At 42.6% G+C, this 24,102-nt stretch overlaps 1 protein-coding gene across 1 annotated transcript in view; it reads right to left on the bottom strand.

Annotated features, from left to right (window-relative positions):
* Positions 1-766: 766 nt before the first annotated feature.
* The window catches only part of SPACA1 (sperm acrosome associated 1), a 37,060-nt gene continuing 13,724 nt past the window's right edge, over positions 767-24,102 (bottom strand). The window contains exons 2-7 of the mRNA XM_076335316.1: positions 13,985-14,041; positions 10,006-10,107; positions 9,519-9,625; positions 8,875-9,010; positions 1,324-1,468; positions 767-1,046 (exon numbers count right to left, since the gene is read on the bottom strand). Coding sequence (XP_076191431.1) covers positions 953-1,046; positions 1,324-1,468; positions 8,875-9,010; positions 9,519-9,625; positions 10,006-10,107; positions 13,985-14,041 — 641 coding nt within the window. The 3' untranslated portion in view covers positions 767-952. The remainder of the gene's footprint in view (positions 1,047-1,323; positions 1,469-8,874; positions 9,011-9,518; positions 9,626-10,005; positions 10,108-13,984; positions 14,042-24,102) is intronic.

Here is a 24,102-nt window from a genome sequence, read left to right as displayed (position 1 = left end):
AACCTCCTTTCAGGTAGCTGTAGAGCGCGATAAGGTCTCCCCTCAGCCTCCTTTTCTCCAGGCTAAACAACCCCAGTTCCCTCAGCCGCTCCTCAGAAGACTTGTTCTCCAGACCCCTCACCAGCTTCGTTGCCCTTCTCTGGACATGCTCCAGCACCTCAACGTCCTTCTTGTAGTGAGGGGCCCAAAACTGAACACAGTATTCGAGGTGCGGCCTCACCAGTGCCGAGTACAGGGGCACGATCACTTCCCTACTCCTGCTGGCCACACTATTTGTGATACAGGCCAGGATGCCATTGGCCTTCTTGGCCGCCTGGGCACACTGCCGGCTCATGTTCAGCTGGCTGTCAACCAGCACCCCCAGGTCCTTTTCCGACAGGCAATATGTCACTTGCACTTTTCAGTCCAGAAAGAAAATAACCAGGGAATATGTTAGAGGTCCAAAAGACAGTCCCTTTTAGGGAGAGGATAGTGTGGATTGACAGCTCACTGCCTTTTCAAGAAGTACGGTGTAACAAATGAAGCTAGTAGGAAGTGGGTTCAAGCTGGACAGAAGATGTGGTTGTGCTGTGGATCTCCTTGCCATAGGATGTTTTATGTGACAGAAGCTTACACAGGTACACATGTCCACTTTAAAATAGAAGTATTTTTACCCATTTCACTTAAAGTTCAGTAATCGAAGAGAGGGAAGGGACTGTAAAAAGTACTTCTTAAAACCAGTATTTCAAACATATTTTAATCTTCTTTATATCGTATTTCTATGTAATCTAATTTTTTTTTTCTAATTCTGTTCATTATGCAAGTCCTGGAAGGACTTCTATACTTCATCCTCTGTGAGTGAGGGCTCTGCCACTTCTTGTAGTATGGCTAATGCACATGGTGAGAACACTGTAGCTGCAGGTGGAGACTCCAATTCCTTGAAAGGTCAACGCGGGCCCTGAGGGGGGACTATTTATTCCATGTTACGCAGTGAACTTTTGTTGGCCAGCTTCTTGTCTTGGTTGTCTTGCCCAGATTTTGATTCCCAAATAGATTTTACAACAGCCCTGAAATGGAAAAAAGAATCAAACAAAAACATACCTTTAAGTACGTTTACATAAATTGCTCTGAATCATTCCCCTCCCATCCACAATCGCTGTAACTGCTCTGCAAAGTACTTCTTTCCAATCTCCAGAAGCTTGCTCCTGTTTTCTCTACTGGCAACACAAATGTTAAACTACAGAGAAACTTAAATAGCTCATGTTTAATAGGTCATGTTTGTCATCAGTAATACCGTATTTTGATCAAATAAAACATAAATCACATTGTGTGCTGTCCACCTACCAGTGAAGAATCATAAGGATCATGGCAAAGATGGCACCAACAGTCACAATGATTCCAGTTAGCAGGACAAAGACCAGAATAGCATCTGTTGTTGTTCTCCTTGATTGCCCTGTTTCTATTCTCCTTGATTTTTTTGTTTCTGTTTCTGAAGAAAAGAAATACATGGTCATTATTATGTTCAAATTTTCAAATGAATCAGGCATTTAATCTCATGAACAGGACTGAAAAGGAGCAGGTCCTGATTATTTACTATCTGACATCTTTCACAACCTTCAGGCCCTTACCATATCAGCAAAAGTTAGAATAGTAACATTTTATACCTTCTTTGCAAAGGCATATCTAACCAAAGAAGATGCAAAGAAATGGAGATCAAGGCACGTGGAGTGGGATACATGTAGCTTAACAGCTGTGAAACACAAACAACTGCAATTCCTAAAGACAAGGAAGAAATTAAAGAGAAGGGAAAGTATCTATTTGGTACATGTTAAGAATGACTAATATAACAATATTTTTGCTTTAAGAAATGCTTTAAGGTAAGATTTCAAGACACATCCATGTAAGATACGTAAACAATAAAGACAGAATTACCACAGGCTATCTGCCACTTGAGGCAGGCTGACTTTTTTGTTCTGTGCCTCGTACCAGGTGCTCCATCACCCAGGGCTGAGGCACCAAGGTACCACCGTGCTACAGAAGAATTCTAACAATGATAATTGCCGCGGTAATAATGATAATAATGAAGCCAAAAGAGAGTGCGCTAACAAAAGACGAGATTCAAGGACTTAAGTGCTGCTTTTCAGTTCCCTGTCTCTATCTAAGTCTGCAAAGCCTTTATTTAAAGCAAATAACCACCGAGCATGGAAAGGACTTGTTCTGCGTGGCCCAGAAATGCATAGTGAGGAGCAGCTGCATGAAACCGAGAAGTGAAAAATGTAGCAAGGATATCAAGTAAAACTGCATTTTGCAATGCTGCAGCCTGTTCAACCATTCACCTAAGGAAACCGAGGGCCCTGCCATTACTTAGGCTGTTTCTCTAAGACCAGACGTACCAGTTAGGAGATGACTCTAACAAACAGCCCAGGAAGAGTGAGAAACACTGAAGAGGGTCAACCAACTTCCCCCATCTGTTTTTTGACACTGGACAAAGAAACGCCTGGCAACCAAACCCAGTCACCTTGTTCTGAAATTTAATTGACCTTATTTGTTCAGCCACATTCAACCAAATCAATGAACCATCAGGCATCTTCCTAGATCCCTCCGGCTTTGAAAATTTTACACAAGCCAACCCGAATTTCTCTTTCATTTCCCCTCATATAGTTTCTAAAACTGTAAGGTGCTATCTCATTGCTGACTGGTATGCAAAATTCATGTTCACACTGGTTGGAATTCTGTGTAGCAGAATGACTGCAGGAAAACCATTTCTATTTCTATTTCATTTCTACTTCTATATAAGGTCCTGTGCCACTGTCATCACTGTAGTATCTAAGCAACTCTTCCATCGCATCATTTGAGTTTCATTCTCCTGCATCACAGAATTTTCATTTTGATATTCTTAAACCACAGCTCATCTGTAGGATTCTCCTGATCCTTCTGCAAGATACAGGACAGGTAAGAATGGTGAACTGGCTGAGAATATCATACAATGTAAGTCTGAACACTGGGGTTTCCATACAGTGTAGAGCTAAGTGCTTTTAGACTAATTCACTTCACTGACTGGACTTTTTAGTATTACATGCAGTTGTGAGGCATGGAGGTTAATGAAAATTATCTTTGATTTTGCAATTTCATTAATATATTTTCCCCTTGGCAAGATGTGAATTTAGAGCTCGAACAATACCTCTGTTTACGGGCCGTAACAGGAGCCTGCTGAAGAGAAAAGCAAGTTTCATGTTATCTACAGCTAATCTACTCAAGTTTTCTTCCTAGGCAAGAAGTTCTTCCAATAGTCAAGAACCAGAACTGCCCAAGAGACAACCTGATAATACAGAGGGAATGCCTTCCAAGTAAACACACGTGTTTAAACTGCAAGCAGGAAGCAGACAGAAAAGCAGCTTCCCCGTTAGCTGGTTTACAATGAGCAAGACTGATTCACATCAGGTGCCCCTGACTGCACTCCTAAAGCCCAGGCAACACTCCCAATTAGTCAGTGAGAATTTTGCCACAGCCAGAATATGCCTTAAAAACATCTTCAGCTTACAGTTAAGGTTACAACGGTGCATTTACATCCACTTTTTTAAAAAGTCCACTTAGCTTAGTAAAAGTAGGAAGAAAAATTCTTTAATGACTTTCAAGTTAAAGTCTACAGCCCACTGCGGGTCTGTGGACTACCTCACTGTAAAGAATGACAAAAAAAAGCACTATCACACATATTCCACAATTACATTGTAAAAAAATTCCTAAAATTGTGTGCACTCCACTAGACATTTTCTAGGGTTCTACAAACAAAAACGACATTGATAACATCTATATCTGACAGTTTCAAGCAGATTGCCTCCAACCCTACCAAAAGCTTGGCATTCTCACTTTACCTGTTGATTATTTATATTCATCTTAACTAAAAAAGGAATGCACTTAAATGAACTGCAAGGGTGAGATACTGCACTTAGGTTGTAGGCACTGTTGGATCTAAACTATGAAGATCCATTTATTTGTGCAAGTCAGAAGAAGGCAGGAAGGAAGGAAAAGAAAGAATGCTCAGATTTTATTCTTAGCCTCCACCGGTGCTTGCTGATTTGAGGCCAGCCCTGTGGCAGAAACCCCAGAGTGTGCTGGTCATAGCTCATGGAAGTCTTTCCAACAGCTCAAATGGTCCAAGCGCCATACACTCCCTCCACCCCAGATCCTATCTCCTATGCCAATGGGGGGGACAACAGGCTGGATTAAAGGAAACCAAAAGTGTCATCTGTATGGCCATTACCAGCTGCTAAGAAGCTTGACAGCTTTTTTACCTTCTTTCTGCCATCAGAACAATATACTTAGTCTGAGCCACCATGCAGGACCTGGCTCAAGGACCTTAGAAATTTACTGCTTTCTTATTTGGGCCGAAAGGGATACATCACATACGTCTCCCACACCAAGCACCAGAGCAGGATAGCTCTAAAACAGAGAGCACATTCTCTGCTGTGGTGTGGCCCAGCAACTATATTTGCATTGTATATCACAGTTTAACAAAGCTGCTTTGATTTCTATGCAGTGTAGTGCATCTCTGGACTGTCCTCTGCCTCCATGGAACCCTCTCCCCTTTAATTTGCTTAAATCCAAATACATTCAGAAGCATCTGTTGCCACTGCTAGCATTTCCCTCCAGAAAATACCAGCAATACAAATTCTGTCTCTGCATTCTATTCAGTCTATTCAGTCTCTTCAATAAGAGAGAGATTCACAATACTGTAAATCATATACATCAAGAAAGGGGAACACCTGCTTTTTCAGCACCATTTCTGTCCAAAGGAAACCCACTACTTCTGCCAGCAGCACTGTTCCTCTTCATCCTCCTCTTCCCCTGGGTTCTTCATTGATCTGGAGTTCCTCCTAGATCATGATGTTGACTGTACAGCAGTGCTCCATCTACAAGCAGACGCTTAACCAATCGTTTATATGGTCCAGCAGCCAACGGGAATTCTGCCCACCAGTTTTCAGATCCATAAAGTATGTATCAGTTCGGCAGTGGGGAATGAGATTCTGCCTCTGCAGGCTGGTTTTGGGGTTTTTCTTCCCCTTAATATAATGGTGATACATAGCTTTTTTCTTTCCCTTCTAGATTATCTATAAGCCTTTTTCTATGTATTAAAAATGGATGGATATATAAGCTAATGGGAGAGCAGGATTCCATACACACAGAGGAGATTCAGGCTGTTAATCTTGGGTACTGGGATTCCCCATTTCATTCCTGTGCAAATGCAAGGACAACATGGCCATGCTGATTACATGTTTGTACAGCAGCTGGGTACAGAGATGTGACTTTTCTCTCTCAAGGAAGCTCTGGCACTGAAGTCATCAGCAGGAAATGAACTGAAGAGAGATGGGGGCTAGAATGGCCTCTGAGACACAGAAACGCTATTGCCTCCATTTTCTGCACAGAAGTGCCACTAGGCACACACCCCAACTTGCTCTCTCGCTCATGAGAAGCGTGGAGCTTGGAGCACAGCTGGGATCTCAGTAGGCTGACACCCTTCACATAGCATCCTAATGAGGATCGTTCTCTGCTCTCGCATTCCTCCCTTGCAGAGTCCTCCCTCCTCACAGGGACTATTATTAGTAAATATGAATAAACTGCCTTCCAGCTCCAAAGCCTTCACAAAATACCAAACAACACAACGGGCGGGAGTGTGAAACAACACCCTTCGGTGTTTCAGGGTAGTGATTTAGTAAGAAGGACATATAGAATTGTCAGTTATTAAAAGATGGGATTTTCCTTGCAGAGACCCCAATAATTTTTGATGAAGATAAAATACGTTTTTTTTCCCTGTTATGTTTCTCTTGCTATAAAAGACAAAGAGAACCCATAGGTCTGAACAGTTCTGAAAACAAAAGGAAGAGCCAAATTACTAAAGATCACTCATTTATGTAAAAAGGTCATTATGACTGTGCATCAAAAGGTCACTGAGAAGCGCACTGATCACTGGTAAAGGACACATGGAATTTCTCCGTGCATAGATTTAAAATTAACTCATACGGAGTTTTGCCACATGGCAAATACACACAAACTCCTGTGAGGTTTTACCTGCCCTTTTGCAACGTCTGCCCTTCCTCCCACCTCACACGCCTCAAAATCTGAAGCAGAAAGTTGTCACACTATGTATTTTCAAGTGGTGGCCTTGGGGCCAGGCTTGCAGACGGTGTTGCTGAATCCAGCCACTGCTGTTCACATGAGTAAAACATCAGAGCGCTGGAAAGAGGAGGAAGGATGAGACAAAGGCAAACACATTCGCCCCTTATCAGCTGCATTGATAATTTTTAGCTCTGTTGATGACTTCAAGGCTTTCTCTCTAGGAAAGTGCCAAGAAGAAAGGCCAGCCATGGAGCAAACACATTTCCACTTCCCCTGCCCCATCCTGTAGCTCTGGCATGAAGAAATGTATCTCTGTGGAATAGTGAAAGGAGTGATCTAGGTGATGAGAAAGACAAAATATACAAACTTAAGCTTATTGACTTGAGGCAGAGAGATGGTCAGAATCGCCTCAGTTGGATTAAAAAAAAAAAAGTAATTTAGGAGGTAAAAGAGAGAACCCGCTCTTTTCCTGACTAAAACTGATTTGCCCTTTCAGCTGGTTCAAATACACCTCCCGAAATCCATACCAGACCCTCTCCCCACAGACAGTTTGGCCTGCTGTACCAGCCGCCGGTGCCCAGGCAGTGAGGGGCTGACAGGGTGGCCTCTGTGAGGAGAAGCCGGGGCTGCCCCGTGCCGGACAGGGCTGGTTCCAGCCGGCTCCAACGGGTGGGGCTGGCAGCCAGCCAGGGTCAGCCCACCACACCCACCCAACTCACGCTGACTAGAAATCTCTGCAGCCAGTTTTGGGTACTGGAAGAAAATCCAGTTCAGTCCCGTAGATTACCTGAAAAAGGAGATTTTTGTCCTATTTCTGATACTGATTTTGTGATTCTGCCCTTCTTTACATTTCAGCTTGGAGACCAGATAGATAAACGGCAAAGAAGAAGATGTTCACTCAACAGAAAGACTTAGATTTTCTGGACTAGGTAGAGAAACCATCTTGCTTGACAGGGTTGATAAACCTAAGTCGCAAATTCCCCAACCCTCATTTCAAAAAGTCTTTTAACGAGCAACTGGGAAAGGCAGCATTGTACCGTGGGCAGAAACACTACCCCCTTCCAAAGTCTGAACAACACAGCAAGACATGCTCCCAGAGAACAGAGCGGCTCTGCAAAATACAAGGCAGCAGCTAAGGAAATCCACATCCAAACACAAGGAGTCTTGCCGCATCCATTGATGCTGTTGGAAGGATCTTTCTCATTTTCTCCTGATCCTGTTGGAAAAGTAAATGCCATCTTCTGATCTGGCTAGATTTCTGACCATCCACAGAGAGCAAAACTAGATCTGTATGATGAAAGTCCTGGTACATTCTCAATCAAAACTTCAGCTGGTAACTTCTTCCATGTACCTAATTAACAGCTACTAATTTGTAAAGTCGAAACAATGTCACTCCTGGGGAAGCAAAGCCCAGAAACTCCTTTGGGCATCTACACACCTCTGTACCAAGCCAAAGGATGCTGCTCTGGCACTAAGCAGAACCCCTCATTCCTTTTAAGCTACTTAATAAACCTTAGAGCTTGTCTTCCTCAGATTTCTGTATAGTCGTAAATATTTTCTGAACCAATAAATCTCAATCCTTGTAAGAAGTTCCCAGTGGGTATGCCTGTTGGGCGTGTTTCACCGGACCACTTTTCACCAAGACTACTCAGTCACAGCTTAAACACAAGTGTGTCAGTCGTCCTATTGATGACTCACCGACTCAAGTCAATGGGATCATTTGCATGCTTAAGCCTAAAACAGATTATGTGCTTTGCTAATTCAGGTCTCAAAAAGGAAGCTTCCTCTGTACAAAAAGGAATGTAGAGACTGAATAGTGGGAGAAGGAAAAAAAAAAAAAAAAGCTTTGGGTGTTTTGTGACTGCCAGATGGATTTAGAAAATGAATAAACAAATTCCATGTTACTGTACAATGGCAGAAAGGACCTCAATAGAGATAGAGGAAATAGTCTATCTTACTGAAGAGAGAGGAAAAAAAGCAGGATTCCCAGGCCAGTTTTACCTAGGTAAACAATATGGAGGGGAGAAACATGGGGAGGGGTATCTCCAAGGATTGCTTTCTTTCTAGTCTGCCATAATTTTGCATAAGACCTGAATCTACATTTTTTCAGGAAAAACTTTAAATTTGGTAAGCAAGGCACTTTCACCCTTTCTCTGATTAGGAAAGATGGAGTTTCCGCACGGCTGTTCTCATGGTTTGAGAAAATCAGCACACTGCTACCTTTCCTGATGAAGTCAGCAAAACTCCCATTAGCAGAGGAGGTGAGAAAGATAGTACTGGGGAACCCGTTTTATGATGTATTCTTTTTAATGTTAAACTTTCCTAAATCCATTGTGTATGAGCAAATCCCAGATGGCTGCTAAAAGAAAAACCCCAAAGGTTGTTTTCCTGCTTCAGTACTGAAGTGGAAAGGAAATTTAACTGCAGAACCCATGCTGATGGTGCTACGTGGCTTAGTGAGGCAGAAAGAAGTCTATGTTAACCAACCTGGGCGCAGTAAAAAATAAGCAGGTAATAGGAAAACCTCCTTGTTTTAGCTTGAATTTTTACAAAGGATAAAGAAAATACTCATTCCTACCACAAGGAACCTCTTCATTCTCATTCTGTCATTTCCTTTTATATGTCTCTTTTATTGGCCTGCATTTCATGACAGTCATTACCACTGTGCACAAGCCTCTGCCTATATACTACTGGTGACATGCAATCTTACGAAGATTGAGTACTACATAAAAAACACAAGGCCATATCACTAGAAGACTGTAAGCGTCTCTATGAGCTCACCAGTTGTTGCGTAGACTGTGTATTTTACAGAGGCAATTATATTTCCGTTTTCTTGAGTTTCACACTGGAAAGTAACCGAATGGGTATCTCTGCAAACTTTCATAATAGCTGAATCATTGGGAAGAATGTGTGCTGTCTAGCCATATATAAAAGAAAAGAAAAAAAAAGTGGGTTGTATTTTTTCAAATAGATCTGCAAAGACGAGTTGCATTGTGTCAGATGCACAGACAAGTGCTTATTCTACCCCAACAGTTTTCAACCTGTCAGGACCTCTTGGCCCCTGGGAAAATTCCTCCCATCTCTTCAGCACCTCCTACTTGAACAACTGGGAAGGGCAACGTGGTTGTGACTTGCGGACATGTATGCACTCACCAGCCACTATGCCCCATTTTTCTGAAATAACAGTAAACATTACTCTCTAAAACTACTGTTTCCCTCACATAAACAGGAAATCGAAGCTGCTTAAAGGAGCAAAGCCATGCGAGTCCTTGTATTACCAACTCGCCAGTGAGAAATCAGGGCTTATTTGCGTTATGACAGCAAAGGAAATAATCTGCCCAGAAGTCTGTACGATTCAGATGGAGCATGTGGTAAACACATGCAGCATGCAATTTTTCTGCACAAAGTGGGGTTCAATTACTCACCTTGTTTGGAATTAACATCTTCCAAACATATTTAAATCGATTTTCAGGAGGTATATAAATACAAGGCATCTTCACGCAGGCAAGGCCCTCAGAAATTGGTATTCCCCCTATAGGAGGAATTTTTAATAAGTACATCATCAGCTATATGAAACATCTCTGTATAGATCATAAAGTTCATAACTCTTCAAACTACAGAATGTTACTTGGAAATTATCCTTTCCCTTAAAATTACTTCAAATACTTTTTGCTTGGTCTCATGTCTGGAACGAAGCACATAGCAGAAAAATGGTATTTTACAGGGACTTGAAATCAAGGGCACATCAGTACAGAAATGAGATCTGAAACATTACTGGATTGCTTAACAGGGTAGTTGGAGGGTGGAATGCAATCACTTCATTCCACTTCCACCACACTAACAGAGAATAAGAATGTTTCCTTTGAATCAACTTATTTGCTCTAGATGACTGTATCACAGTGTTCCACTTACATCCACAGTCTACTGGCCCCCGGCATTCCTCCACACGGACAATACATTTTGCTTCAGTCCCAGGGCATCCACTGGTTAACAAAACTTCTCGAATGCCAATCCCTTTGGGGGAAAAAAAAATCTTTCACTCCACATTTCTTCATTTCCTTCAAACTCTGTTTTTGCTTTCTCTTTCTTTATCCTGGATGTTAGTATGATATATCTACCAAATACCAGGCAAAACAGATCTTCTCAGAGTGCCTGCTAAAGCTATCCCATGTTGGTATCTAAGATTTCAAGACATCTACTTCTGTCAGACTCTACACCGAAGGAGCCAGATTCTTAGAATCATGTGTCACAAAAAGAATTCAAAATTAATTCAAAACTTTTCTTACAGAAAAAGAATTTGAAATGAAACTAATATATGTTCTACAAAACAGTTAAATTCACTTTAAATATCAAAGCATTCAGGCTCCTGGCCTTTAAATGCTCAAATCAGATGGCACAGAGAATCCTGTACAGACTGCAAACTCGGTCTGCCTCCAGTCTTGTGAGTGTCTGAGTGTCTTCAACTCCCACCAAGGTCAACAGAAACTGAAGGCACTAAAAACCTCCTGGCACTGGGACTGGGGAGTCTGAAGTTACCTAAGAGTGACCAACAATGAGCGATACAGGAATACCACTAACAGACTCCAAAATGAAGCCTCTCGGAGCACGGGGGCTGGTGGTCAGTAACATAGGGCTTCTCATGAGAAACAGGTGAAATCAAGTCTTGACCACCAGGACTCCACCTGCAACATGGAGGGTTCTACTGAAGACAAGAACAGGAGATAACCTATCACAAATGTGTCAAGATAAGGAAAATTCCCACACAATGTTCCAGGAAGCAAAAAAAATGTTCACTCTCACTATCAGGATTTCAATGGGATCATCCTCAATTTAACAATTACGAACAAATTCAAAACAAGTGCTATAATTGTTTTTGCCAAACAGTGTGTACACAGTTCATTGGAATGACATAGCTTGTGGGGTAGGCAAGAATAATATGTTTAGGCCCAGTAAACACTGAAGGTTTTGCCATTTTTCCAGAAGCATTTTGTTTACTAATAGGCATGGAAAGAGGAGAGTTAAACCCCCCTTGCAGTAGAATAATACATAGGAAATTGGTTTGAGTATTGCATTTATGATGCATCTGCCTTCCTTAAACGTGTATTATATAAACCAATGAACTTCAGAATGTTTCAGAGATGTCACATAACTCGTGAAACAGTACTTCAAGTGACAGAGGGAGACAACACCGAGGATCGTTCTCCACTCCAGAGAATGCCTTATCTCATGTCTAATCACCTCAGAGACAGAGGTGTAAATGGCAGGGAACTGACACTTTTATTAAAGGCATTCCTCTTTCTTCAGTGCCATGTAGGTTTTTTAGCTAACAAAAAAGACATGAAACCTATGAAAACCCAAAAGGCCAGCTTGATAAAATCTGGGTGCTGGGCTAACTTAGCCACATTCATCAGGAAAAATCTCACTGTGTCTTACCTATGGGAATATTAACATTTGGGAAGTATATCACACTCAAAGTTGCTGAAAAAAGCTCTTTTAATTAGATCTGCAAGTTCTTTTGGTACTCCTCTGCCTCTTCCTTTTGGACAGCTTTTTCTTTCATTCCCATGTTTCCTTTCACTACCTCTTCTTAGTAGCTGCCAATGCTGATGAAATTAATCTACTGAGATGCTCTAACAAATGAAGTCTTAACTTCAACAAGTCATACAAGTTAACCTAACAGAAAACTGGCCACAATGCAGTAAAATAAATTACCCAAATGAAATGCACCCTAGAGAAATGTAAATCAATAGACTGGTGGAGGGAGGGGGTGAAGAGGGATGATCCACAAAGAACTGAATACTTGGCAATACAAAAACAGCAGTTATGAGAGAAATTTAGAGGTAAGAGTGGCCAAACCAATTAGACCACAAAGAGACTAAGGTAAATTTGAGGCAGGTATGACAAGACATCATTAACATATGCTTTAATTATGCTCTAATGCCTCTGTAAACCTGGACTATGAATAGAGGAGCCGTGGATCTAAGCCACAGCATTACAGGGAAAAAATAAAGAAAATGGATCAGTTCAGAAAGCAAGAAATATAAAGGGCTAGATAGATGAATCTAGGGAGTAAGAAGGAATATGAAGGAGACAAAGACCTTACAGCTTTATTGGAAGAACCAAGAAGCTACCTTTCAGCCTGTCAACAGACAAACATGCCACGCGTTGAACAGCCTAGATTAGAAGGAAGGCTACAAACATGATCTGAACTCCAGATATGAGATGATGCCAGATATGAGATGATGCCTTTTTCTTTTTTGTTAGAGCTTCCCTTTCCTGATTCTTCAGTAAGACTATATAATTTTCAGTATTAAAGAGGTTAAACATTTGTATTGGGTCTGGCTGGGATGGAACTAACTTTCCTCATAGCAGCCTTCATAGAGCTGTGCTCCCACAGCATCACGGCTGTCTCTTCACACCCCACACCCCCCAAATGCCAGTAGGCTGGGGGTGGGCAAGAGGCAGGAGGGGGACACAGCTGACCCCAACTGACCAAAGGGATATTCCACACCATATGACATTGTGCTCAGCAATAAAAGCTAAGAGAAAGGAGGGGGAGGGGGGGCATTTTTATTAAGGTGTTTGTCTCCTGAAGCAACCGCTATGCATGCCGAGGTCCCAGAAAGTGGCTGGACATCACCTGCTGATGGGAAGTAGAGAATAATTTTGTTTGTTTGTTTGTTTCCTTTGCTTCTGCGCACGGCCTTTGCTTTTCTTTATTAAACGGCCTTTATCTCGACCCATGAGTTTTTAATCTTATTTTCTCCCCCTGTCCCGCTGAGGAGGGGAATGGTAGAGCGGCTTGGTGGGCACCTGGTGGCCAGCCAAGGTTAACCCACCACAGCATTAATTCTGAAGGACCAAAGATAAAATGGAGACAAAATTTAGTGAAATTCCATGGAAATACGGAACATTTGAGACATCTGCTAGAGGGATGGGACATAAGGAACAGTTTCTTCGTATCCAAAAGATGTGTGCATCAGAGCAAGTGAAGTTATTAAGAGTATGGGGATACATATACGGCATCGACAGAAGGAACATAGAAGCAGATTTGAAATTATGAAGTGAAGAAAGAGAAATATTAAAGTATGTAGCAGCAAAAAAAAATCTCCTAAACCCATAATGTCCTAAGATGTGAAATAGGAGGGAATCAAGGAAGCTCTGTCATTGGAAATATGAAAAAGTGGCTGAAAAAAATAAAAAGGCATACTCTAGAAAACATCAGACTGATAGGGGCAAAAACTCGTCTCTCTTTTTTCTGTGGTCTTACGAGAAGCTGCCTTTGTTCAGCAAAAAATTAATAGCATTTCTGATTCAAGACTGCTTCCTAAGCAATATAAATACCACCTCACAGCAGTTTCTATCACCACCCCAAATGCAGAGATGTCTTCTTAAGGCTCATCTCATTCTTCCTCTCTCCCCTCCTACTCCAGAATCATACCTCTCCTCTCCGTTGCACAATTTATAAATTGTATAAATGTGGAATACAGAACAGGCTACTGCAGGCAAGCAATTTTTTTGGCAATATTGTATGTGGGAAGACATCTGTGAGAAGCATCAGAAGATCTTTCATCTTCTGAACATCTCACAGATGTTCACAAATAGCGAAAATTGTTACTTTGGGGAAGGCAGCTCATGTGCCAATAAATGTAGGGAACTGGTTTAAAATAGGAGCTTGCAGGCTGTGAAATTAATAAAACAACAGATCTGACCTAAACTCCTAATGACAATCAGGCTGCTTGTTTTTGTTAATTATAGTTATTGGCAATTGAAATCAATGAGAGGTGAACGAGGGCAAGCAAATTACAACTGCTAAATTGCTACAGTTAGCACTTTTTTTTTTCCCCAAAACAAATGACAATATGTTTTATTCATCTGCTTTGCTACTTACCACATGTAACTGTGCATACTCCAAATTCTACTTCCGTGGACACAGTGGCATTCAGACCTGAACACAAAGTCTAAAGTTACATCTCTCATACAATGACAGGGGTGGAAATGCCCAATTAACAGGAAACTCACTCCTTGACATCTTTACTACTTTTTAGTTGAAATGTGAAATTTGCCAACATTTTTGCTTTCACTAACTAAACCAGAAGAAGACGACATTTATGAAAAATTTATCATAAAATCCAGTGTGAATAGCATTCATGTTTAAACCTTAAGATGATTCTTTAAAAAGAAAAAATGTATTTTTCTTATAAATCAGCCTATGATGTTAAATTAGCCTACTGAATGCTCTGGGAAGTGCAGTGTCTAGGTTCTATGCAAATTATAGGTCTTCCCTGAAAAGAGTTAAGAAAATTTTTCATTAAACAATATTCAGTTAATTCATTTCCTTGTTCTTTCTGGCTAACATACGCCTTCCCACGTGATTTTTTCCCCATCACACTTCAAGGTCAGGTTTAGACAGCCAGCACAAAGATGAGTCAACCAGGTACAGTATTTTAATTAGGTACTGGGGTTTTAATCACTGTGATTGGGTTCCTTCCATTTTTTAATGGTACTTTGAGGTTACAGAATGGGTTTCACAGAATGTACAAAAGCAAAAGGTTCTCATCTCCATCTGGGATTCAAATCTGGATTATGTATTTTATTCCTAATAGCATGCAATTTCAATGTTTGTTCATAAGGATACTGAGACACAGTAACTGTTCCATAGAGAAACTAACTTAGTGAAGCTCCTTTGGAAATCATTCATTAAATAAGCAATAGGTCTTTTCAATTCTTCCAAATGCAAAGAGAAAGTCACTGTGACTGTTTTTACAAGTCTATACTGCCAGTCCCGCCTACTCGGATTAATTTTTTCTGATAAATACTTACCAATGTAAAGTTTGCTTTCACTGTCTCTCAGGTTTTTATATTCAGGATTTATGTTTACAAAATGTTATTTCTGTGCAGCAATGCAAGTTTATATATCACTTCTTGCTACTAAATCTCTGAGTAACATTTACATTTTTCACACCCTATCCAAAACTTTAAATTTCTCAGGTTGAAAGGAACAGATCCATTTCTCTTGCAGTCAGTGATATACAAATATAAAACCTTTATTCCTCCATTGTAAAGGATTTACACTACAGCAGCACGGTGCATTCTCCATAATGATACACTGATACTGAACTCTTTTTCCCAACGTTATAAATGAGCCATCAAAATCTTATTCTTCTGTTATCTCTAACTGTCTCTATGGTTTTGACATTTTCTTCAGCATATAAGCTGTGCTCGTCAGATCTGAGTCTTCTAGCGTATGCACAACAATAACTTAAACAATAACTTAACTATCCAGTTGAATGATAAAAAATCCAACCTTAGCCAAAACATAAGGAAAAAAATGATAAGACTGAAATCCTATGAAAACAGAGACAACCTGTAAAACAGCTAGTGTATCCGCAAACTCTATCTCTAATGAGCCTTAAAAAATAACAACTTCTTCAGAAGATGGTTCCCACCATGGACATCCTATCACGTTTCCCTTAGTTTCTTTTAAATTAATGGGGCAGTCATTCAACAGTCTGGTCTAACAACAACTACCACAGCGCAGCAGAGAGGAGGAAGAGAATTTAAGGATCCTGTCTACAGTCTAAATACAGTCCTGTTTAAAAATGCCTGTTTTCAACTTTGTACAACGTGAGTTGCGCTTGTTCGTGTGCGCAGAATAAACGTAAACATGCAACAATGAATGGGAGGGAGGGCTAGGACAGCTTCAGATGATGTAAATTCTCAACTCAGTAGATTTCTGACAATTCATATCGGCTTATGGCAAGCCCCGAACCTCTGCCCTGAAAGTAGGCATTACTGTAATTAAATTTTGAGGTGACAAGCTGAGTGTAGCCACAGCAGGGTGTCATCATGTCTGAAAGGAGAAGCTGCCATTTCCCATCCAGACACAAATTTAAAAAAAAAAGAAGAAAAAGCTTTAGAAACAAGAAGAGACACAGATATTACTAAGAGAAGGTCGAGGGACTCTGCTAACCAGCGAAAGCAAACTTCTCCTAATTATAGGCAAAGATATCAACCATGATACCCTTTCAGGATATTTCTGTCTTCAGGAGCACCGCAATGCGCAACATGACTCTTTTGTCAGAGATTCATAATGATGACCTGTCTATAGCTCTAAATAAAAAAGATACTCTATTTTCTAAGTAGTAATACTCCAAATAAACCTTTAAACACATCTAAACACTAAAAGCTGATTGCTTCTAAATTAACGAGTTAATCGGGAATCACCAATCCTGATTTCTGATTTAATGAAATTTTAAAAAAAAACAACAAAAAGAAACTTTAAGGGAAACAGGATCAGGTTCACTGACAGTCCTCTGGATAGCACAACACTTTTTACATGAATGTTATGAACCTTCCATGCCAATGTCATAATAAAAAGTTTTGTATTGCTTCCTTTACTTGCATTTCATCCCTACGTTTTAAGTGAACCAAAACGTTAAGAAAGCTTCCGGTAAGAAACTACAGATCTTTCCACTAATAGAAGATGGCTTGCTCCAGTTGCATCAGGTTCAGACAAAAATATAGTGTCAGCCCTATGCAGAGAATTATGTATATAGCTTCCATTAGCATTAATAGGAGTTATATATGTAAATCCCACACATGCTGAGATAAGAATGTGCTAAGGAACTGCATTTACATTCCTGTCAGGGGGCTGCAATTAGTACCAGCACAGCAAAGGCAGTCTGTATTCCTCTCTATATTTGGAAGCCTTGTAAAACCTATGTAGACCAGAAACCTTTGCCGTTATACACCATTTTAATTACAAGCCACATCACAGCATACATGCAGAATATTTTAATAAACACTTAAAAAGGCCACAGAAGTCCTACTAAAAATGTCAACAGAGAGCACTCAAAGTCACAGTTGTGAACTGTAGGGGAACTCACTCCCGAGTTGGGGATCTCGTTCTTGCCAAGTATTGTGGTTTTAGTACTTAATGGCATCCTGAAGGTCAAAGCATGGAGGGGAGGGGGAACAGCAGTGCTCCATCCCCAAAGTGACACCTCAAGGGGCAGCTAAGGGGACACAGGTTCCCCAGGACGGAAATCTCTCCATGGGCAAACTGGCTTTGCACTTGACAACACATCAGCTGCGAACCTGTGCGGTTCGTTGCTCGACGACAGACAGAGGGGGGTTGCACGTATCCGACTCTCCGAAGCCCACACTTTCGGCTATGAGAGTGACGAGCAGATCTGGAGCTTTCCCCGTCTCCCCAGCCTCCCCCTTCAGGAGGGTCCCTGTGATGCTGCACGGCTTAATAAAGCACTGAATACACTCTGACACCTTCCCACTGCCTGCATATGACACCGAGGAGAGATCGTTACATCCTGGCGGTGATTAGGCCTTGCTCAGAAAGCACGACTCCGGGCAGGCCCGCAAATACCTGCTCTTCCACACGAAACCTGGTCTCCCTGCACCCCGGCCGCGCACCCCCTGCCTCCAGAGAGGGAAGCCGGGCGGGGACGGGGAAACTCCCCTCGGCGGGAGTGGGAATCACCGGATGTGCGGGAGAAGCCATAAGGGGAGACGATCAGGCAGCCGGCCGGGCTGAGGGGAGACCAGCGCCCGCACCTCTCCGGGAAGGGCCCCGGCGCCAGAGGGCGCGGCTCGGGCCGGAGGTGGCGGGGACGAGCGGCGCCCCCGCCCGCCAAGAGCGCCCGCACCGCCCAGGGCCGCCTCACCCGGCTCGGCGCGCCCGCCCAGGGGCTCCGCCGCCTTCGCGCTGCTGCCGTTCACGGCGCCCGCCGCCAGCAAGGCCAGGAGCAGAGGCAGGAGCAGGGCCAGGCGCCCCGCCGCGCCGCCCGCCCGCAGCGCCATGCCGCCGCGCTCCGAACCCGCCGCGCTTCCCGGCAACCCCGGGCGCGTCACAACGGGCCCGGCCCGGCGGAGCTCCCGGCCCGGCCCCGGCAGGCCTCCCGCCTCCGGGCTGCCGTGCCCGCGCGGGCTGGCTGGTCCAGGGGCCCCGAGGTCGTAGGTTGAAGCTGGCAACCGGAGTGAGACCACTTTGTGGCCGCTTCAGTTGCTGTCACTCGTGCTGGAGCGCAAGCCCAACTTTCTAATAAAATGGGTGGCAAACTTTGCGGCACCCAAAGGATCTGACTGCCTGTTAAAGATCGTCCTGAATAATAACATTTGCGGTTGCAACTGAAGCATCTAGTTCTTCTCCAAAGTCCAGAAAAGGCAGATTTAGATTCAAAGCTTTGTGTCTGACTCCAGTTTCTTAAAATACTACCCTAGGTCTTCCACAGTACCTTTCAACCCCCCATATGCCAGAGCCCTGTGCAAAGCGGGGCTGTGCAAACCGAAGGAATGCACCCGTGTTCAGGAAACTGGCAATCCTGCGTACGATGGGCACGTTGGACAACAGTTTTGATTGCGAGTCGGACGCCGGGCCAGCAGTAGAGGATATAAAAGCCTGCTTGCAATAAATATCCCCACTACCCAAAACCAGTGTTTGTAAGCGATGCTCCCACATTTTACACAAAATCCGTGTTGTAGTCTCTGCTTTGATGTTCAGAAAGCCTCTGCAGATGTCCCAAGCAATCTGGGCGAGAACTTCCTCCTCAGTGAGCATGATTTCCATCCACAACTGCATTCCCCCAGAATAAAGAAACGCTGCCAACGGGGTTGCTTGTGAGTGCAGAGCTGGACTTGGGCGGTGTGAAATTCGCTTTCATGGGAGTTGAAAATGAATAGAGCCTTCCCTGCATTTGAGACTACCTGTGTATCTTACCTCTTTGACTTAGCCTTTCCTTAATAATTTCTTCCCTGGACACCTGCTCTCACATGTGCAACAGCAAACATGGAAGAAAATTTCTGGAACTTATCAAGCTGCTTCCCTAAAGGCTAGAAGAGAGATTATTACTTTTATAAAATACTTGGGAGGCTCTCGGATATTGAAGGCAGAGAAAGCTGGAGAAGTGGGAAAATACTGTTTGATGGGTAATGAACCATCATTTATTCAATAAAGTTCATGAAGCTGTCAAAATTGATGTTGTCAAAATAATAATTATATCCTTAATAATAGCTCCTATTTTCATATCTTCAGGACCCAAAGCCATCTAGAACTGGGAAAAAAGTCAATATTGAATAAACCCAGCTGTCTCCAGGGAAGGGAAAAAGATTGACCAAATAGGTTAAATCCGAGTGTGTATTCTAGTTTTTCTTTCATTGAGACATTTTCAACACACTTTCCTATCTGTGTGTATGCACGTGTAATGTATACCTATACATACACACAGCTGCACATACATTCCATGCCAGTGTGGCTACTTGTGATGGGATGCAGGAGACAGTTACTATGAAGGAAAGATGAATAATTTCCAGGAACAGCAGGGCTACGTACTTCTCTAGAAGAAATAGATCTTTACCATCTCTACAGAATAAGCGGGAACTCAGCTTTTTAGGCTGGGACCTAGTAAAAGGCTGGATGGCATTTTGTGTATTTTCTCAACATAATTAGTTAGGAGTGATGTCCTTTCCATTCCTTCCTTGTACTTCACGTATTTGGTATTGGTCTTGGTCTCTTTCTACAGTCTATCTGCTGCCCAGGCTCTCTCTCATTTTTTCTGACCCTTCTTATTTTTCTATTTTTATAAAAAAAGGGGACAACAATACTAATGGCAATGGGCAATATCCACTTGGCTCATGCTGTTAAGTGGCTCTGTGGAGCAGTAGTGAGCTCCCAAGTGGGCAGAGCTGTTCCACCTACTTGTGTTGCTCTCACAGCTGGCTGTACCACAGGCTGCCCAGAGAGAAGGCTGGCAAACAAACAGCTTGGAAAGAGCTTGCAGCTGCTTCTTCTTCTCCCCAGCCTCAGGACAGCCATAAAGTGTTTCTGTAGTGGGAGTGTGTATTTGGAAGCTTTCTTCCAGGCTGCTCCTTTTCTCTCCTCGCTTGGCACCATCTCCCACACAATCATTTTCCTCAGCCATTTACAGGAAGAACAGTCTGCCTGGACTTGTGGCCAGTATCACTCCCCTCCCCAGGGATAGGAACGGTGGTCGGAGTCACAGTACTCCTTAAAACTACCCATATGTGAAGCTGGGTATGAGGATGCAGCTAGGAGCAGTAGACAGAGCTTCTTAAGTGTTACAATCACCTGGAATATGATTATCTCAATTCTGTCTTCAGGCTATATGGGATGTGGACTTTCAATTTAGCCATATAATGCAAATGGTTTCTTGCTGACTTTATTAGTCTAGCCGCTAATTAATAGACCAAATAACACCATTACCACAACGCCAGCAGATTTGTACTTTAGCCTGAACTCATTCTCGGTAAGAACATGGCCAGATTAGAACCTCGGTAGTTTTCTGAGTTAATAACTGTACTTGCAAAGGGTTCAAGTGGTGTGCAGCCAAATGACATAGACAACATTTAAAGTGAGCAAAGCCACCTTGCCTCTTTTATTCACACCGATAACCCAGGTTGTTAACGAGGTAAGGAAGATGTTTTATACTTTTAGAAAACAGGAGTTCCATGCAGTGCTGTTTTCTGCAACAGGACTCTGTTCATCAATAGAATTTCTTTACTCTCTGTGCATGGGCCAATAAATAATTCTGTAAGTCGTATCTCATTGAAAGCCTCTGCAGCGGGAGCTCATGCCAGAAGGTCAGCACATCTGTAGTGGTCAAGGGGAGCTGGGCAACAGTTCTGAAAAACGCCTCCTCTTGTTTTGTTCCTATGCACAGATAATGGCATGCTTCTTCCACTGGCTAAGAATTGTTGCCATAGTAATGTTTCCAGCACTCCTTTGGATCAATAGCAGAATGGAGGGTTTTTCAGGTATTTCTGTTCTTTGCAAGCCTGCAGTCATACCCCATATATATTTCCTTTTATAAAACAAGTTTGTTCAAAGATCTTTCAGCACTGTACAATTACGTGAAGAAAGCAACATAAACCTGGTGTACAAAGATCTTGGGTCAGAATCAGACCTCCAATGGGCAAGTGCAGTTCTGTCAAGAGAGTAGAGTTGCATTTGCTTAATGAAAGCCCTGAACTTGGCCCTTGTAGGCCTATCAACACCTCAGCAAATGCTAGAACGAAGTGAAGTTGCAGAACTGGTTGCATTTTTTACTGAGGGTCCAGCTGTAGTTCCATTCACAAATCAGTGGGATTTTTCAGTTGATTTAAAGTTCATTCGCTGGTTCATGGACACTCTGTAGGTACCTGACATATTGCCACAGCACAGGTTCAAGCTGATTAGATGCTACTAATTCTAGGGCGGGAGTGAAATGTTAAGGGCTGAATCTACAAAAGCGTGGATTTAGTCACTGCACTGCCACTTTCAGCAACCACCTTCAACATGTAGATCATCAGAATCTGCCCATCTGCTCTACACATGCCAAAAGACTGCGTACGTGTTGAATAGAGGCCCCTACATTTCCCCTACATAATGTAGCAGCTAGGGCATCTCAGCATTTGCAGTGAGCTAATTTAGCTGTTTGCTGGGAACCGTCCCATTCCCAGAAAACAGTCTGCAACAGCCATGCTGTGTAGGAGGTTTTAAGAGTCAATATGGGCCATTCATGCTAGTTGACCTCTGTGTTGGAGAATGACTGCAAGCATGGTTAATGTATGCAGACAGGCTTTGGTTGAAGATGAAGCATTGCCATGTCTAAATGTTTTTGTGACTTTAACATGAAGAGCTGAGGACAAACTTCTCATGTAGAGTGTTCTGCTTGCCATATTGATATACAAGCAATAAAGGAGAGCACGATTTGCTAGCAATATATTTTGCATCTTTTTAGAAAAAAAATCTCAAACTCTGCTTAGATTTCTCCATGGGATAGTGATTCTTTTACTTCAGTAGTTTACATCTAAACCTTACTGTTCACAAGCCTATTATGCATTTTTCTATGCGTAGATTCCTTTAGAAAGAGCGGTATTTACCTACAGATGCTGCACAAGGCTCCTTCAGGTATTACAGTTATTCACTTCTAATTGGAATGGGAACATGCTATCTTCTGCAATTATGTGGTGCATTTTTTAAATAGTGACTAATACTTCATTGCCTGCTGAAAACATCTCCAAATCACAAATACAAGTGGCTTCTGCAGGAACAGCGGTAATCAGCACCATAGACACAACTCAGAAAGATTCATTACAGTTCCCTCACAATTCCTAGGCTGGTGTCTGCATGCATATATCACCGAGCAGAAAAAATTAGGCACTACTTCTTCTTTTCCTCTTATCTGACATTTCTCAGGAGAGCTGGTATTCCATATGTACTTATTCTCCCCCTTCCTTGCTTTCACCAAAACTGGAGGAGCTTTCCTTTATCTTCTACAGCTCCTTCTTCCTTGCTGGCAGTGAGGCCCTCTTGCCTACATCTACATATCTGGCCTTCCAGAAAGGAAGACAAGAGGAGAAAGGAGTAGGGGAGGAGGAGAAGACACATGTCTGGGTTTTGTCATGAGATGGAGTCAGGATGCATCTAGGCTGCTGGACACTGGAAAACACTCTCGAGTCCTGCGGCTTGTATGTAGTTCTTTGTCTTGGCGGCCTTGTGAAGAGAAAGACGGGGGAATTCAACTGAGATTTCTGTCCATGGGCAATAGCATGCTGTGATGGTATGATTCTGTCCATGTTCTTTAGGGGCTACACAGGTCTTTCTGACACCCAGCTTTTTCAACAACAATACTTGTTAAATATTTTATGCTAGAAATATCAGAGGATTTACATATATTCTTAGACTTTCTCATATAGTCCCATCCATTTTCCTGTTGCTCTGAACAGACTTTAGTGAGAAAGGTTAGAGGCACAGTAACTCCATGTGAGGAGAGAGAGATTGAGAACTGGGAGAATGACTGCTGAAATGGCCTGCTACATCTGTACATACACCACAGGCCTCATTTTGCTCCCAGGGTTACAGCCTTTTTTGGTCAGAGTGGTTGTTCAGATGTAAATGGGGACTGAGTACAAGTCAAATTAGTTTTAACATAAGCCTGCTCATGAGAAGGACAATAGAAGTTTTCTTAATAACATCAAGGGATGTTATTAAGGGATCAAAGGATCAAAGGGATCAAAGCCCAAGCCCTGAGCATCAACAGCGCTGAGAAAGTCCAGTTTTATCTGTTTCTGGCTTGCACTCAGCACCAGCGAAAATAAAGTCTGCACCATAAAGGAGATTCCAGGTTTTACAGGTAAATGGGTAAATTCATGGACTGGCATTTCAGGACCAAAAAATATAGCCTTAAAATACAGCAGCTACAGGCATGCACGTCACCTGGTCAACCAGGTCTTTCTCTTAAAAGTCTAGCTGATACCTTAGATCAGCTCGAGAAGCTAATTGCTGTAGTGAGGCCTTACTTTCTAGCTCAGTTGCTGTTTGTTCCCTAAGGGAATGCCCCCGAGGCTACCCCTGGCACTTCAGCCTTTCTGTTTACCCACTCTCTCATCCAGAATTCACCCGCCTCCACATGGTGTTCCTTGGCATCCTCGCTAGCACGGAGCTTGCAGTAACTCTAGCTTTGCTTGTCTCTGCACACAAGCGAGAAAAATGCCTGCGTACAAGGCAACACATGAATGCCCTGCCACCGGGCCAGAGGCAGAATGCAAGGAACTGCTAAGTAGATGCCAGAGCTTCCACACTGTCCTGCTAGCTTTCCTCTTCAGGCAGCTCATCACATTCAGGAATCATGCTGTTTTCATCTGCTATCCCCTGCAGTTTGGCAGAAGCATCCTCTGAAGAGACCTAGCAAGACCTAATGCTTATTAACTCCTCCTCAGATATCCATGGGTCTGGATGCACTGAGATACCATGGTAATGAGAGCAGTAAGAGTGTCTAGACAGACAGACAGACAGTAGTCCCACAGCTAGGGGAGAAATTTTGCCAGCAGATATTTAATCAAATTAACTGTTATGTGCATATGTGAATATGCAACCCATGTGTCCGGTGAAACTAGCGATTGCCTGCTATGACAGTTTTTATAGGATATCACAGAGCCTCTGGCAAATATGCAATTAACAAAATACTTAAATAAAATGACATCTAACATTTG

The sequence above is a fragment of the Aptenodytes patagonicus genome, chromosome 3 (genome assembly GCF_965638725.1).
Source record: "Aptenodytes patagonicus chromosome 3, bAptPat1.pri.cur, whole genome shotgun sequence".
Taxonomy (NCBI): domain Eukaryota; kingdom Metazoa; phylum Chordata; class Aves; order Sphenisciformes; family Spheniscidae; genus Aptenodytes; species Aptenodytes patagonicus.
This window is presented reverse-complemented; position numbering and strand designations above follow the sequence as displayed.